This window comes from Schistocerca cancellata, chromosome 5 (genome assembly GCF_023864275.1).
Source record: "Schistocerca cancellata isolate TAMUIC-IGC-003103 chromosome 5, iqSchCanc2.1, whole genome shotgun sequence".
Taxonomy (NCBI): Eukaryota; Metazoa; Arthropoda; class Insecta; order Orthoptera; family Acrididae; genus Schistocerca; species Schistocerca cancellata.
This window is the reverse complement of record NC_064630.1, coordinates 678,436,823-678,456,032: the sequence shown is the minus strand read 5'-3', so window position 1 is coordinate 678,456,032 and position 19,210 is coordinate 678,436,823. Positions and strand designations below refer to the sequence as shown.

Below are 19,210 nucleotides of genomic sequence, written 5' to 3'. Positions count from 1 at the left end.
TGATACTCATTTTATTCCTCAAGCACGGAATTAGCCATTAACACTGACGTGTACTGTGAGACACTCCATGGTCTTTGCAAGTCCATGTAGAGAATACTGCGTTCGAAGTTCAGAGAGGGAGTGATTCTGCTCCACGAAAACGCGCGTCCACACGTCTCCAAGGTCACACGAAGCGTAATGACCAAGTTCAGGTGGGAGGAGTTTGAGCGTCCCTCCTAAAGCCCAAACATGTCGCCCTGCGACTTCCATCTGTTTGGCCCACTAAAAGGACACCTCAAAGGAAAGCGCTTCATCTCGGACCATGAACTGAAGGACACAGTGGTGGACTGGTTCCTGTCACAGCCACAGGAGTTTTGGGAACAGAGAATCTTTCGGCTTGTGAAACAGTGGAGTATTTGACCTCATGCTTCTGGTGATAAGCTTTGAATAAAGACTTCATTAATATCCGGAATGTTGTTGTGTACCTTTTCTTTCGAACACTCTTCATATCACGACTCAAAAAATTTCGTCGTCTATGGAGAGGATGCCATTATGTTCCTTCATTCACACTGTAGCTAAGTTGCATTCAACATTGTCTAATGATATCATGATACTTTTAGGGGCCTGCCTCTGTTCTGCATTGCTATGAATACCGGTTAACAGGAACGTCCACAACACACTATCCGCCCTTGGTCATTTTATCCAGTAAGCTCAAATAACTGTAATGAGACAGAACCGTCATCGACAGCTCGGTTCTACTAATTTCTAATATCGTTTCAGCGCAAGGTGCTGTTCTCGCTTTGGGAGGCTATGGTATCATAAACAGGTGATTTTCTTCATTTCATGGGACGACACCAGTTAAAATATTAAAGCCATTACAGCGAAGTAATTGTACGTGCTGGTTGATACTATGGGTTCAACATTGTGAGGTGGGTTGGTTAGAAGACGTATCATAATGACAGAAAGGAGCTATTGTTTTGGCTCAATTGCATTGTCCTCTTGTTCCTTGCCACAGAAGGAAGGAATATTGGAATCTGTGTTCTCGTCGCCAGCGCGGTTATTAGAGCAAAACCTCGCATTACGAAAAAAAAGGGAAGAAAATTGGTCATATCCATATTAAAGGACCCATCCCAGAATTGGTCTGGATCGACTTAGGGAAAACAGCAAAGCCTATAGCTGTATGACAGGATGGGGATTTGAGCTGTCATTCTCTAGAGTACGAGGCTATTGTGGCAACCACTGCGCCACCTCGCGCTCTCATTGGCACAGAGACATCAGACTCGTGATAATAACAGGTTATGAGTTCATCGGCAGTTTCCCGCTAATGGCTTCCTGGGCTACTCCTTCGGGACTACGAAGAGGTCCTACAGTCATCGCAGATGAGCCATTCACAAACTAGCAGTTTTATTGCGGAATGAGTTTGAAGGAGTGTCAGGCCAAAATCATTTTAGTGGATGTAAATCTCAGGGAGGAGCTGCCCTTACGCATATATAGGACTTGTGAGCCAAATCGTATCTGTGATGCCGTATGATCTTGTATTACTAATAACGGGTATAATAAAACCCTAAAGACTGAATTTTATTATTAACAGCTTATTACCATCAGCGTTAAGTACGCTGGCTCAAGAGTCTAAGATGTCCGGTGACAATCTGTGTTTTGTAAGCTGATAGCAATTACGATTATTTTACTACTAGCACGTTATGATTATGAACATGGTGGCTTTAGATAATCCAGGCCATCGTCATCATGATAATCAAATGGTTCAAATGGCTCTGAGCACTATGGGACTTAACATCTGAGGTCATCAGTCCCCTAGAACTTACAACTACTTAAACCTAACTAACCTAAGGACTTCACACACATCCATGCCCGAAGCAGGATTCGAACCTGCAATCGTAGCGGTAGCGCGGTTCCAGACTGAAGCGCCTAGAACCGCTCGGCCACACTGGCCGGCTCATCATAATCGGATTTTTGTTCTGGTCACGTCCTCACATGTCGTTCTGCATGTAGTTCTATCATTTCCTAACCTCTTTATTTCTTCTTACCTATCTTCTATCTTTATACTGTCCGCCGCCATCTGATATCACCGTTCCTCTCATAGCATCCATAAGTAAAAAATTCTCTTCTCATACAATGTCCAAGTCAATTGCTTTACATCTTCCTTATTACTTGTAAAATATCTCTCTCTTACCCCCACTCATTTCAACATCTCCTCATTTCTGTTTGTCCTCCTCCAGATCCACATCTCAAATACTTCTACTCTTCTTCCTTCCTCTTTCCTTAGTGATCATGTTTAAGTACTGTACAATGTCGTGCTCCATAAAAGCAGTTCACCAGTGTCTTCCTCAGGTCCCTGCCCATGCACACTGGTCGAAGCTCCCTGTTTTTATTAAATGCCTCCTTGGCAATGGCTATACGGATTTTCACCTCCTTATACATCTTATTTCGTCCGTAATTATGCTCCCCAAACATGTGGAAGCACTAACTTCTTTTATATCTTCCTGTCCTGACTTTGTAGATTTTCTTACTATCCTTGCATTAGTCACCATACGTTTTGTCTTTTTCTTATTTACTCTTATTCTGAATTCCTCGCAGGTTTTAGTTAGTTATTTTAACATTCCATGCATACGTCTTTCGCTCCCTGCCAATAAAGGCGTATCACACGCAGATAGAATCCCACTGCATCCAACCTGCACTCCTCTTTTTCGTTTCGGAATAATAAGCTCTAAGTATATTTAAACACTATTGGGGACAGACAGTGCTTTGCCTCATTCCCTTCAATTTTTATCTCGTTCCCATGCCAAGCAAAATAATAAATTAAGAGGCGGACTTCAAGTACTGATTCATATGAACGTCAACAGTGGGGACGGTAGTTGTAAAAAATCGCATGAAATCGGCGGTAGGAACGGCTCGTGTGTTCCACAGTGCTTTATTGCTTACAATAGAGAGACAGCATCAGCGTGTAAGCACACCCTGTCATAAAGCAGCTTCTTTGTGGAAATTGTTTGGTGTCAATAACATTCCTGAAAAGGACTGGTCTATCCAGACTCCAGAACTAAACCGAGTACAACACTTTTGGGTTACGTTAGAACGTCGACTTCTATCCAGACACCAGGATCGAACATCACTGGTTTTGTCTAAGGAAGAATGGGCTGCCTCTCATCCAAAGACTCAAAAAACCCTTCAAAAATATCCGCAGAAGTGCTCGAGCTCTCATAAAGGCGAAGGGTGGAAAACATTACATATTAATTTCTCATTGGTGTCCAGATATTTTTAATCAGAGCGTGTGCTGTTTTAGCTCAATGTGTTTTTTGTTATAAACTGGAAAATTAGTAAAGCGCATGTAATTGGAATTAAAAGCCATTTAATTTTCAATATAAACAAAGGTATTATTTTCGTATAAATATGAAAACACCACTTTGTTATATAGAAAATACGTGCATGTTTACTAATATTTCCGTTCTCTCTTCTCTTCAAAGTGCGTAACATAAGTTTCTCTCCGACGAATTGTGTGTCGTACGTCTCCGCGAAGGTCCTACAGTACTGGCGAATCGTGTTCTCATTCCAACTGCCAGTACTTCCTTCACTTTCACGTCTTGATGGAAGCACTGTGTTCTGCACTGACAGCTGACATCATCCTCATTCTAAGGGAATACTCAAAGTCACGAGCCAAATATTTAATTTTGAAGCTCCTCAAACAGGCTAAACACTTGATCTCCTCATCATGTCGGTTACAACAGCAGAGCTACCTGAGAAAATTAATAACAACCCTCCAGAATTATTCCCACCAGTTCGCAGCCATTTGCGACTCATAGCTAGAACCGAATACCATTTTTCAGATATTAAGGTCGTACAAGCACATCATATTTTCATTTAGCTTCCAACAGATAAAGGAATTTAACTCGTTAAGAGTTGAAGCATTTTGTGAGTCTTTCAAAATGTATTTCATTCATCTTACGGGGATCGGCGAGATGCAGCGAGTAATGAGGATAAATGAGCAGGGACACTACATCAGTAGTGTGTGGTATAAGTTGACAATACGGAACCAACGGGAGGCATACTAAGGTAGTGCGTCCAGTTGCGATGCATACAGCGTCTGTATGGTTTGGTGATCATTGTATTTCCCTAATAAGCAGAAGACCCAGGTTCGAAACCTGGACCGTCCTAAATTTAGACTTGCTCCATTGATATAAATCAGTTCCCGCTATCAGCTAATGTCTTTAACTCCATTGCGTCTTGACTATTTCATTCCGCCAAACTTAGTGCGAGGAAGATTGTAATACAGTTCTTCTAGTCAAAAAAGGGACACATCAAAATATTTGTGATATACACTAACCAGCGCATGTGCAACAACTGCAATATCAGCTTCATACTCGTAATAATGGAAATAGTGTACGAATTATGAAATACGTATCCTTGGTGAAGATGTATTTTTACATAAGGAGTGGTAGTTATAAAACGTGCTGCACAATATGACTGGTACTATCATGTTTTGTTTCAGCACTGCTACTGCTACCTTCAAAAATGTGTTAGTTCATCTTCTTTCTGTACGAAGAATGTGGTTTTCATCTTCATGATACACTGCGCCACCACACATCATTATATCACTGGGATCATGCTGATTGTCATGGTAGCTGCCACTGTTGCTTCTACACAGGGTCAGAGCCGGAGGCTGCATCGTCGCCCAGAGGGACACCGGTCGCGCCAGATCCAGAGCCGCCGCCCCCACCTCAGCCCCAGGCAGCGGGCGGCCTGCGGACACAGCCGCCCCCGCAGGTCTTCAGCGTTTGCTCCTCCACCCCTGGCGCTTACGTGCCGCACCCGGTATGTTAGCTTATACTTAACCCCTACTTCATTCAACTTGTACAGCAACACTTTTGATTCCTTAATTGTTCCCCAAATGCAATTTACTGCAAGTAATAGCCTGTCGATCTGGATTTAACAGTGATCGAACTACTACTGATTGTTGACAGTGTCCACGTAACATGGATTTATTAATATTGCACAAGACAGGTTTGGCTAACAAGGGAACCTCCCCATCGCACCCCCCTCAGATTTAGTTATAAGTTGGCACAGTGGATAGGCCTTGAAAAACTGAACACAGATCAATCGAGAAAACAGGAAGAAGTTGTGTGGAAGTATGAAAAAAATAAGCAAAATATACAAACTGAGTAGTCTATGTACAACATATGCAACATGAAGTAAATTATAAGTTCACGAGCGCCGTGGTCCCGTGGTTAGCGTGGGCAACTGCAGTACGAGAGGTCCTTGGGTCAAGTCTTCCCTCGAGTGAAAAATTTAATTTTCAGACAGTTATTATCTGTCCGTCCGTCCTTCCGATGCGATCACTTTTTTGGGAGTGATTATCACATCCACAAGAAAACCTAAATCGGGCAAGGTAGAAGAATCTTTTTACCCATTCGCCAAGTGTACAAGTAAGGCGGGTCGACAACATATGCCGTCACCAGCGTCGTATAGAATATATCAGACGTGTTTTCCTGTGGAGGAATCGGTTGACCTATGACCTTGCGATCAAACTTTTTCGGTTCCCATTGAATAGGCACGTCCTTTCGTCTACTAATCGCACTGTTTAGCGTTGCGGTCGCAAAACACAGACACTAAACTTATTACAGTGAACAGAGACGTCAATGAACAAACGGACAGATAATAATTGCCTGAAAATAAAAAATTAAACTTTTCAGTGGAGGGAAGATTTAAACCCAGGACCTTCTACTCCTCAGCTGCTCGCGCTAACCACGGGACCACGGCGCTCATGCACGCATATTGTCCTTGATGTTGCTTATCTTGCACTTGGACTACTCAGTTTGCATATTTTGTTTGTTTTTTTCATTCTTCCACACAACTTCTTCCTGTTTTCTCGATTGATCTGTGTTCAGTTTTTCAAGGCCTATCCACTGTGCCAACTTATAACTAAATCTGAGGGGGGTGCGATGGGGAGGTTTCCTTGTAAGTAACAGCCAACAGCTGTTAAGAATTTGAGAAAAGGCATTATTAACAGTCAGCTGTTTAATATAAACTAATACGTCAACCACTTTCCGTCATAGACCATCATCAAAGACCCCTGTTATAAAGGTCTGTGGCCAAAATCGATAGACATATAGGTCTATGACAAAACAGCTGACGGTTAATAATGCATTTTCTCATTGCATTATAAATCTAGTGACAAAAAGTGCTCATTAGTGCAGTTTGACACTCAACCTTTGATTACAGGCCATTTTGTCAGAGGCGAATCAGAGGCGAACAATAACATCATTATGCCGCCCCCCCCCCGCCCCCCGAATCTCTCGCCACCTAGCCCTGCCCACCCCTCCCCATTCCAGTTCATCCACTTTACTCTCAATACTTTAGTGGCTAATAAAACGAAACCGTCAATCACTATACATCATAGTGCATTCTTAACCGCACCCGTGGCCAATCCGTAAACTTCTAAAACAGACATATTTATATCGCCCAGTCACAGTCTATGATTTCACCAGCTACTGAAACTAAACGGTAGATCAATATACAGCTATTATCTTAGCTATGTCCTTCAGTATCTAAATGTTGCGTCATGTTCAAAAATATTCGATTATTTATCAAAAATATGTAACAAATGAAACTTATAGTATTTCTAAGTTAAAATCGCGTAAATTGGCAGCCAGTTAAGAGTACCTGCATGAGCTGTATCAATTATCAAAAATTCATAAGGAATGTAATTTACAATTATTTTCCATCTTTGAGATGCATATGAAAAATACTACACAAATGCAATGTTTTTGTCAAGTATAACAGTGTTATTCTTAGTAGTAAAAATAATATTCCAACGGCCACTGTTTTTACAGCTATGTATTGTTACAAGCGTGAAGAGCAAATGTTGCTCGTGATGTCTTCCACGGAGAAAAGGCGCAAATATTTCTTCCCTATTATACACATGTACGACTGGATGCTTTTTGTCGTTTATGCCACAGAGCCTGATGATGATTCTGTTGAGGAATCGAAATTGGTAGCCTAACGAAAAGGCTGTGGGAGTACTTAATCGACTTGCTTCAGTCCCACACTCCATTATTGCAAGTTAGGATTACATTTTATGTTATTTTCATGTCAAAGATATGTAAAGGGCGTAACTTACAGTATTTCCACGATGTTTGTTTCAAATGTCATCGGGTTATTTCCACATTCGAAATATCCATCAAAATATGTATAGGGTAAAATGTATGTTAAAAAAATGTATCAGCAACACACGCAATGTTGATGTCAAGTAATACAGTGGTATCTCCACATACGAAATGTCTGTCCAAATATATAACGCTCATCGGCATTTCGGTCTTGTGCTTACTTTATTACATGTTGCTCATGGAACCATTTCAGGGAGAAAGGAGATAATGCAACTCGTTCTACACCAGAAGTATATAACTGACATCATTACCTTACTATAACAGCTTTTTGAATTGATTTCATTCCAGAAATTACAATGAGTTCCGTTCCACCGTTGCTATAGACACCAATGTTACATATCCCGACACTTAAGCACATCGTACCGTACGAAATATGAAGCGGTTTTATGAGATCGTTAATGCTTTACAGCATTTAACTACATTTTAGTAACACAACAAGAACTTGTTAAAATTCCCCTGAAACCTAGGAATGTATAGGGCTACTTTCACAATTTAGTTGTAACATGGAAATGTGTGGAGCAATTTGGTACAACTTCATTTGATGCTACTCTGCTACTGGTAACAAAATAAGGTAAATCCAGTTGATGTTGCACGCTATTAAGTTATGACACATACACACACTGTGTTACAATGCTGTTTAAGATCCAGTTGCTTACATGGACTGTCATATTTGTGAATGTGGGGTTAGATTAAGGTAATCACTGTAAACAGTCACCACGTCAACTGGCCATCACTGAGCCACAATAATACCTGGGCTAATGGTAGGGACATTGTCAACTTATCATCATTGCTGCAACTCTATTCGGGGTGCTGGCAGTCACCTTGTCAGCTGATTGTTATTGCTCCAATGGTGTTTGAGGGGTAATGGTAGTCACAACATGTCAGCTGACCATCATTGCCAAACTTCATTATCAACCATGCAGTCATGTAATGGTAGTCACCGTATAGTGAATAATGAGACTTTCGTACAACAATTTCCTACATTTATGTCACAATGGTGATGTAAAGGTATGAGGGGGTATTTTTTAGAATCTCGCTGTAAAATATTTATGTATGGTACTATATGTTACAGTTCTGATATAAGCTGGTGATGTATGGGTCATATGTTTAATCTGTAACTGAGAAAACAATTCTTAACCTAGTAGCAGTCATCTGCTGCAAGTTATTGTACATACACTCTCAGCATTTGGTATAACTATGTTGTTTTAAGATCCAGTACGTGGCACACACTGAAAATATGCTGTCTGCTGCTGGTGTTAACAATACAGTTTTGAGATCTACTTCTTATATCCGCTGTGCATACACAGTGTCAACTACTAGTGTTACAACACTGTCTTAACCCCAGTAACTGAGAACCGCTGCACACTCATACTGGCGTTACAGTAGAGTTTTAAGCTCTAGCAGCCAACAAGTACACACCGTCTGCTTCTTTTGCTGGAATTTAGTTTGAAGATCCAGTTGCTGTCACTTACTGACAGGTTACAAAGTTAGAATATTATTTCTATTTTGAACTCTTTTTTGTTTGTGTCACATATTATGGTTTTTTCTGTGTCATAGTATAACATAACATATTAGCAAAGTATGATAAATGTTTTTTACTGGAAGATAAAATTAAAACCACAACAGTGGCGTGTTGTAATTTCTGAGTTACTTTTTACTGCTATTCAGTGTGCTGTTTCACTGAAGTGTGATATAATTTGTAGTAAGTGAAGGCACAATTACATTGGCACAAAGATAAAAGTGTTATCATTCACAACTGCACCTTAAGTCGTATGTCAGCTGTAGGGTCTATTTGTGTCTTGCAATGTTCCTGAACAAATCATTATGAATCTGTAGGTTACATCAGTACTTCATTTTTTCAGTAGTGTGTATTCTTCAATGGTATAGAAGAATTAGGTTACAACAGCTATGCTACATATGTTTTATAGTCTAAATCTTACATATTTTGATAAATAACCATAATTCACTATCAGAAGCCTGTAATCAAACCTGCGTATTTTAATAAGCAAACCTACATGCGTCTTGTACTCAGTATTTTTACGTTTTCGATATACAATGTTATTTTGGTGCATAGATCGTATTTTATGGACATCAAATATTCATCTCTGTGTGGAAGGTTCTTGGATTATTATCTTTGACCTTGTGTGTTGCGGCAATGCTACGTGCTCTCACTATATATTCGACAATTCACGAAATTCTCCTCGCTTTTTATGAAACGTACTTCAATTGATTTATTACATAAAATAACTCGTCAAAACGCACGACTTTTAGTACGGTTAGTTGTGTTAAATAGTTGGAAAATGTACCAGAAGTATGTGCCGCGCCAGTGGAATGTAATCTCATGTAAGTTGAGTATCAAATCAATTAAAAGCAGCTATTTTTGTCAGCTAATAATGTCAGTTAAACGTTTCTAGTATTTATCATGATGCATATTCTTCATCCGTCCTGAAATGGTGATTGGTGAGGTGAATCATTATTGCGAAAGGTGTATAAAAGTTAGGTGCTTATAGTTCAGTCTTTGTGTCATTGGTAACACACCCTTAAGTAAGCCATGTTCCATAAGCAAACACCTTTATGTTTTTGGACAGGTATTTTAGATACTATCGTAGCACTGATCTATTTTTTCAGATATTTTGTGTAAGTTACACACTTAAAGTATTTCAATAAATATTTATACATGAAAACAACGTTGTCGAGGTAAACACTGTCTTTGTTGTTATCTTTCTCCCCACCCTACTCAGTCAAGTTTTTTCTTGCATTTAGGCCTGGGATGAAATGTCATCTGATCGCTTATCGTGTTCTTTCAGATTTTGTAGAGCTATAAAAGAATTTCAATGTGGAAATACCACAGATCATAACATTTACGCATTTTACACATAAAGATAACATTGTCATGACTGACATAAGCATTGTTTTGCTGACGCATTTTTCACATGCATTTTCATATGCCAGTTCTGTAAGTTACGTCATTATGACTTTTTGATAAATAATAGACGTCGTTCGAATACATTGAAGGTGAGGCAACATAGAAAATTGTGGCGACTCTTACATATTTTGGTAAATACATTCCAAGACAAGAAAAACCATGCTCCGGGAAAGAATTATCCAAATAGAAGGGAAATGGATACATGTATGTACTTGCACAGACAAATACACGATTAAAATTTGAGAATAATTTGATGATTTATTCAAATGGAAGAGCTTCAGAAATTGATAGAAGGCATTGGTACACCTCTGACCCTAATGCTATTAGTTATTCGGGTTAACACTGATTGACTGATTTCTGGATGTTTTCTCAGGCATAGGAATATCGTGCTAAATTCTGTACAGATGGAGCGTTAGGTCTTCAAAATCCCAAACGTTCTCTAGGATACCGTCGACGTACCGCTGTGCTGTAAGGGTGCTTAACTTCACGTTGTCGAACTATACAGCAGGCGACAGTCAGGTTGGCATCCCATCACTGTTCAGGGCGTCGCTACACACGTCTTCGTTGGTCATCGGAGCTCATTTCGTAGCTGAACTCATCGCAGAAGTAAATTCAATTTCAGCCAATGAAATTACACATTGAGGAAGTGTCTGGAGATCACCAGAAAGTGGAAGGTTACCAATCTGTCGCCAGCTACACGGCCCAACAGTCAGGAGTGATATTCCGGTATGCCATTTGTTTTTATATAGCAGGCCCCCTTAGGTTTTCATACGCGGCACTATTACAACACAGCGTCACGTCAACAATATTCTACGCCGCGTATTCTTGTCCTACACGGCAAGCCATCCTGGGCTTATATTTCAGCAAAATAGTGTCCGCCCACACATGACGATAGTTTCTACTGCTTGTCTTCGTGCTTGCCAAACCCTGCCTTGGCCAGGAAGGTTGCCAGGTCCGGTCACCAGGTCTCTCCCCAGTTGATAAAGTCTCGAGGATTATAGGCAAGTCCTCCTACTATTCCGGAACTTTGACGATCTAACATTCCACTTGGTCAGGATTTGCACGATGTCGCTCAGGAGGACATCCATAAACTCTATCAGTCAATGCCAAGCTCAAAAAATGCTTCCCTGAGGGCCAGAAGTGGACCAGCACGTTGTAGACTTGCTACATTTCTGAAACTCTTTGTCTTGAATAAATCATCTAGTGACCTTCTTTTTCAAATTCTAATCTACACTCCTGGAAATTGAAATAAGAACACCGTGAATTCATTGTCCCAGGAAGGGGAAACTTTATTGACACATTCCTGGGGTCAGATACATCACATGATCACACTGACAGAACCACAGGCACATAGACACAGGCAACAGAGCGTGCACAATGTCGGCACTAGTACAGTGTATATCCACCTTTCGCAGCAATGCAGGCTGCTATTCTCCCATGGAGACGATCGTAGAGATGCTGGATGTAGTCCTGTGGAACGGCTTGCCATGCCATTTCCACCTGGCGCCTCAGTTGGACCAGCGTTCGTGCTGGACGTGCAGACCGCGTGAGACGACGCTTCATCCAGTCCCAAACATGCTCAATGGGGGACAGATCCGGAGATCTTGCTGGCCAGGGTAGTTGACTTACACCTTCTAGAGCACGTTGGGTGGCACGGGATACATGCGGACGTGCATTGTCCTGTTGGAACAGCAAGTTCCCTTGCCGGTCTAGGAATGGTAGAACGATGGGTTCGATGACGGTTTGGATGTACCGTGCACTATTCAGTGTCCCCTCGACGATCACCAGTGGTGTACGGCCAGTGTAGGAGATCGCTCCCCACACCATGATGCCGGGTGTTGGCCCTGTGTGCCTCGGTCGTATGCAGTCCTGATTGTGGCGCTCACCTGCACGGCGCCAAACACGCATACGACCATCATTGGCACCAAGGCAGAAGCGGCTCTCATCGCTGAAGACGACACGTCTCCATTCGTCCCTCCATTCACGCCTGTCGCGACACCACTGGAGGCGGGCTGCACGATGTTGGGGCGTGAGCGGAAGACGGCCTAACGGTGTGCGGGACCGTAGCCCAGCTTCATGGAGACGGTTGCGAATGGTCCTCGCCGATACCCCAGGAGCAACAGTGTCCCTAATTTGCTGGGAAATGGCGGTGCGGTCCCCTACGGCACTGCGTAGGATCCTACGGTCTTGGCGTGCATCCGTGCGTCGCTGCGGTTCGGTCCCAGGTCGACGGGCACGTGCACCTTCCGCCGACCACTGGCGACAACATCGATGTACTGTGGAGACCTCACGCCCCACGTGTTGAGCTATTCGGCGGTACGTCCACCCAGCCTCCCGCATGCCCACTATACGCCCTCGCTCAAAGTCCGTCAACTGCCATACGGTTCACGTCCACGCTGTCGCGGCATGCTACCAGTGTTAAAGACTGCGATGGAGCTCCGTATGCCACGGCAAACTGGCTGACACTGACGGCGGCGGTGCACAAATGCGGCGCAGCTAGCGCCATTCGACGGCCAACACCGCGGTTCCTGGTGTGTCCGCTGTGCCGTGCGTGTGATCATTGCTTGTACAGCCCTCTCGCAGTGTCCGGAGCAAGTATGGTGGGTCTGACACACCGGTGTCAATGTGTTCTTTTTTCCATTTCCAGGAGTGTATGTTTGTCTGTACATATACATCATATCTACCGATTTCCATTCCATTCAGATAATTACTTCTTGGTGTATTGTTACTTTGTGTTAGAGTGTAATAAAATAATTCATAATCCGCAGCTCGTGGTCTTGCGGTAGCGTTCTCTCTGCCCGCCCACGGGGTCCCGAGTTCGATTCACGGCGGGGTCAAGGATTTTATCTGCCTCGAGATGAGTCGATTTTATGTGTCTTTCATCGTCATTTAATTCTCATTCACTCGCAAGTCGCCGTAGACTCGTGATGTTAAAGAACTTGTGGAGCGGCGGATCGGCGGCCGAACCGCCCCGCTAGGGGTCTCCCGGCCACCAATGCCATACGCTCATTATTATAGTAATTCAGAGACTACTGAAGATGGCAAAGACTCCGATGTCTCAGGTGTGTGTGTAGTGAGCATGTGCTTACATACTTTTGAGTGGGAAATTATGTAAGTCACATCTGATACGTGTTTTGATAAGTAATCGAATACTTTTGAACATGGCGTAAAATTCAGATCATTTTTATGCTTTTTAAAATGGAAACGATTACAACCAAACACCATATGAATGTTTCGTTCCAATGGCTCTTAACATAATAGGCTATGACTTGGAGATCTAAATACAAATGGGTTTTCTTAAAAGCTCTCTTATTGGCCAATGAGTGTACCTTAAGAGGAAAAATAGCGCCAGATAGCGTGCCTATTCACTTGGTATTTCGTTTCAGTGGCTGGTAATGTGATGTGGTGTGATTGACTGTTTCGTTTTAATGGGTAGTAAAATACTGGGACGTGTTCGGTGGAAAGGGATTGGAAGAGGATGGAAGTGGGACATAGCTTAATAGGTGGGCGGCATGATGACATCGTGCACTATCCTCTGTCACTGCATGAGCTTCGGCTGTTGGATGAAGGTCAAATTGGGCAAAAGAGTACGTTGATGTACTACTTGTGTGTAATCGCCTATATATAGAAATATAAGGGTATTGTATAATAATTATAATATATCCTTATTTCGAAGCAACCAGTGGATAGCTATAGGCCTAAATTTCAGTGCAGTAAGTATTCCTAAAATCGTTGTTTACCATTTGATGATCCCACTGATGATGGGACAAAGGTGCTGCAACGTAAATTTCAGTACATAGCAAGTACATGCGTTCTTGCATGCATTAATTTTTATGTATACAGAAAGACACATTTCATTCTTTCTTAACAAGGCATCCTCAGTGAGTGTCCTGAAATATTAAGTGATATTTCGTTTTCATGTACTTTCTCTTAGAATTAAAACATTTTACACACCTATCTGGGAATAAAATATTGGGGGCGATCAAAAAGACTCTGTTTGAGGCCGTTGCTGTAGCTTATATGAAACGTCACGTGACTCCGATGGCAGTATATGAGCAACGACATACAGGCAGCTGAACACTGTGGCGTTGTATCTTCCCAAAGTGCGAGCAGTAAGGGGAGAAACATGAGGTACGGTGACTTTATTACGAAATGAGTCCAAACAAGACAAACGTATTGTTATTCATTTCATGGCTTCCAAAGGATAAACATCGGTAAAGATCAGTCAGCGAATGAATAATGTGTATAAGGCAGCATGTCAGTCGAAACCCACCATTGTGGAATCACGATCCAAGTTCTGCGCTGGAAGCGGTTCAACACAAGACGCCAGTTGCTCTGGGAGGCCCTCCTCATTTGTTACGGACAAGTGGAGACACTCCAGCACCCACCCAATAGTCCTGATCCCTCGCCATGGGATTATCACTTCTTAGGTCTCTTTGAAAAGGGATCCTGCCGGATAAAAATGTGCAACCGGCAGTTACGGACTTCTTGATGAAGCAAGCCATAATGTTTTACCAAACGGGTATCTTCAACTGTTGGCGTCGAAAGAATGATTGCCTCAATGCTCACTGCGATTCTGCCGGATTGGCATACCGGCTCAGTACTTCACGGCTTTCGAATAGAAACTTTTTCATCGCCTCTTATACAAATTTACTCACTGCAATACATACAGTTTACTACTTTAATATCACGTAATTATCCGCTATGTGGAGAATCTGTAGAGAGTCGCAGTTTCTAGTGTAAGATCAGGTGCTAACGATTGCCCAACACTTGGAAAACAAGCAGGCATTTCACGAATATAGGCTGCTGCATCATCCGAACATTCGACTAGCTCGTCTGAAGTGCGTCTTGCAATAGTCGCCGAGACGTCGGAATTCTATAGTGCGGTGCCAAGTCCAGAAGAGTTTTATTCACTCTAAAACTGACACAGAGGAGTCCGTTGTTCAGTGAAAACATCCAATAATTAAGCTGATTTCACCTAAGCCTGTTATAGACGGCCAGATAACTTCACTGTCACACTCAACACAGACTTCCACACAATCATTTAGTGAAGTGCAGTGAACACTCCCCCTCGTATGGCGTCAAATCTGTCTTTCCGATATACGTTCTATGACTCGCTAAATATTTCAGAGCTTTCTACTTCCGCTTTCTGCCAGCTTCCGGTCCCAAGAATAATTTGAGAGCTGTAACTTTCCTGGAAGGCAGTAGATTTGGGAACATCGTTAAGAATATTTCGACAATTAATTGCTAAAATTTTGACAGTCTAAGTTGTTTACTCTGAACACGGTCTGATTTCGCTATCACCATATCGTCTGGAGAATATTCAACCGAGTACCTCAGACTACCGCCTAGCCTAAAAGAAACCCATGTGCTCTCTACACAAGCCATGATCGCCGATATGTATGTACTAGTTAAGAAAACTTTGAGTGCAAGTCTCATTTCCAAGACTTTCAACAAGTGAACAATTAGTACAGCTACCTATGTACCGCCCCATGTACGTCACCCCAAGTAGGGCAACAAGGACACCAACCCAAGTGGGTCACCCCAAAGTACCGTTATCCAAGATGGCCGCCGTGACGCAAGTACGTGACGTCACGTGACGTCATCTGATGACACGTTTGACATCATTCGAGATGGCGATATGATACATCAATTGGACTACCTCCATCAACCTAGGTCACATCGTCCTGGGAACTGGAGGAAAGCTTGAATTTTGGAACGGAGATAGATCGTTTCGGCTACCTCTACTAACCTAAAAATGGCGGGAAAGAAATGGCACTTGCGCTATCTCCACTAACCTAAGCCGCCTGTTCCTAGGAACGGGACGTACGTCTTTATTTAAACAATTATAAACACTATCAACATCAATTGTGTTCGCCATCTTCTTCGAATTTCGAATTTTACTCTAAGATCTTACATTCAATTCGATTATAATTTGTTTAAATGTTTATAAATTTATTTAAATTTATTTTTATTGTCTACCTTCAGCATTAGTTTCCTGTTACCACCACAATAGGCTGAGATATCGGTAGCTGTATGACATGCATTGGACGTAAGTCTTTATTTAAACAATTAGAACCACTACAAACTCCAAGTGTGTTCACGAAATTTTCTCTAACAGCTGATGGGGATTAGTATGGTGTTTCCATTCAATTCGAATATAATTTATTTAAATCAATTATCTACGGCATTAGTTTTGTGTTACCGCCATAAGAGGCTGAGTTATCGATGCCTTGCGATAAGTCACATTGTCGTTCAGCTATATGTGTTGGAATTGCGCTGATAATAAGACATACACATACAGCCCGACGACAACGTGACATACCGAGAAGCATCGATAACTCAGCCTCTCGTGGCGGTAACACAAAACTAATGACGTAGATAAAGAAGAAAAGTGCTTTAAATGGCTCTTAGCACTATGGGACCTAACATCTGAGGTCATCACTCACACACATCCATGCCCGAGGCAGGATTCGAACCTGCGACCATAGCAGTCCCGCGGTTCCGGACTGAAGCGCCTAGAACCGCTTGGCCACCGCGGCCGACAATGACGCCGATAATAAATTTAAATAAATTATATTCGAATTGAATGGAAACACCATACTAACCCCCATCAACTGTCAGAGCAAATTTCGTGAACACACCTGGAGGTTGTAGTGGTTCTAAGACTTACGTCCAGTGCGTTGTAATACAGCTATCGACATCTCAAACCATTGTGGTTGGTGACAGGAGACTAATGCTGTAGGTAGATAATAAAAATTAATTAAAAAATTATAAACATTCAAACAAACCTTAAAAAATTTATACAAATTTAAATAAATTATATTAGAATTGAATGTAGGGTCTTAGAGCAAAATTCTAAGGGGATGGCAAACGCAATTGATGGTGCTCGTACTTATAATTATTTACATAAAGACTTATGTCCAGCTCCTAGGAAGACGTGAAATGGGTTAGTGGAGGTAGCCCAACTGCCCTTTCTTTCTTGCCGTTTTATTAGGTTAGTAGAGGAAGCACAATTGACGTATCTCCCTTCCAAAATCCAAAATTCCCGCCATTTCCTAGGATGGTGTGACTTAGGTTAATGGAGGTAGTCCAATTGACCTATCTTACCGCCATCTTCAATGACGTCAGTTGCGTCATCAGCTGACGTTTCCTGACTTCACGTACTTGCGTCATGGCCGCCATCTTGGATAACGGTACTTTGGGATGACCCACTTGGGGTGGCCTTGTTGCCCTACTTGGGGTGACCTACTTGGGGTGGTACATAGGTTGCTCTATTACTTGAACGTGTTAATACCGTCATGCCAACAACTGAAGAAGCGGTGTCTGAATGTGAGATTGTGTATTTCAAAACGTTTGCCACGCTTCGCCAACGTTAGCAATGTATCGGTCTCTGTTCGTTTATCTGGAACCTCCTGTATCCATGAATCGAGTTATTCTTGGTTTTGTTCTGAAGTTTACACTATTTTACGCACAAATATTTCTGAATCAACAGATAGAAAGGCGCCTAATAAAAGTAACTTAGCAAGATTTTACTAAACTGTGTAGTAATAAAATTTGATGTCTTCAGGAGAAATTTGAAACATGAAAAAAATTATATAAAAAACTCTCCAGAACAACATTAAGGTGAAGTAATTGACTTAAAAAAACGTAATTAGACAGTGAATAGACCATTACACATTTTAGTAGATGTGCTTATCTGTGACTAGTGTCGATATTCCTGGGCATCGATACTTTTCTTTCGATACTTCTATGAGTATGAGGTAGCCCCGACCAGCGAGTCTTCAGAGGACGGTATCTCCGAGTTACTGTTGGTTTTTTATTGACGTTTACACCAATTTATGTACAAATATTTCTGTATCAGCAGACATAAAGGTGATTAATAAATGTAGAACTTCGCAAGATTTTCCTAAATGAGGTAGAAATGAAGAGTGGAGTAAACGCTGCGTAAAAAAATTGATGTCTTCAGGACAAGTTTGAAATATGAAAAAAAGATTTAAAAAGCGCTCCATCACAAAAGTAAAGTGAAGTATTTTACTTAACAAGATAATGAGACCATGAATAACCATTATATATTTTAATAGATGTGATGTGTCGATGTTTCTGGGCATCGATACATTTCTTTGGATGCTTCTGTGAGTACGGTACCTTTATTACGATACTGTTTACGTGTAAATTTTTTTGTACTTTCCGTTCACTACCGTATAAGATTATTGCTTGTGCTCGTCCTCCAATTTGCGTTTCACGGGCCGTAAATATGTCCACTTGCAACGTAGGCGATGCATTGACTCCCAAATGGTCCGGTGGCGTCGTCATCGCCGGCAGCCACACATGGGCTGACGTATCGACTTTTGCGGTTGCAGACCACTTTGCGGCGGCCGTCGAAGGCCTGTCTACGGCAGGCGGACGAGCAGCCGGAAGTGACGTACGCCGAGCTGCGCCTGCCGCCAGCCGAAGCGGAGCCCGCGGCGCGCCCGTGGCGGCGCCACGAGCCTGTCATCTACGCACAGATAGACCACGTGTCGGCGTCGACGTCGGCGCTGTCGGCGCTGTCCCCGAGATCGCCACCACCAGCGAGTCTTCAGAGGACGGCGTCTCCGCCGCACAGCCTGCCCCTGCTGGAGCACATGCACCCCGAGGTGGTGACGGTCCGCACGCCTCTCATGTCTGGCCAGCAGGAGAGCTGTGTTTAGCACGCCTCTGTCCACTGAAATGTTACGTCATCAAGTACGAGGGTTACCCATCTGTCGGTAGAACATGTCTGTCAGGAACCGGCATCTGTAGACTTAAGTGAGTCCATTTGGTTCGATACTGGCACACCCATAATTCTGTGTGTAAAGTCGCATTTCGAAGACATGGGTCCAGTTGTAGCGTCCATTTAAAAAATGTCATATTACCACCTCGATTTGCTGATAATTTCTTTAGATATACAATCACTTTCATTCGTCTGACCATTCTCATGTTCTTGTGCAGCAAATGAAGTAAGACGTAAGTAACATTTAAGACTTGAACTGTCACGAACCTTTTTATGTGTGTAGATTGAAGCGGAGAGTGAAAAATTGTACGTAGGTAGGGAATAGAACCCACGTCTCTGCCTTGCTAGTCAGGTGCGTTAGTCAATGAGCCACCC

General features: G+C 42.4%; 1 protein-coding gene across 1 annotated transcript in view; it reads left to right on the top strand.

Annotated features, from left to right (window-relative positions):
• Nucleotides 1–18,773, top strand: part of LOC126188760 (roundabout homolog 3-like) — a 310,858-nt gene extending 292,085 nt beyond the window's left edge. Inside the window, exons 9-10 of the mRNA XM_049930370.1 lie at nt 4,637–4,803; nt 18,444–18,773. Coding sequence (XP_049786327.1) covers nt 4,637–4,803; nt 18,444–18,773 — 497 coding nt within the window. The remainder of the gene's footprint in view (nt 1–4,636; nt 4,804–18,443) is intronic.
• The last annotated feature ends 437 nt before the right edge of the window (nt 18,774–19,210 follow it).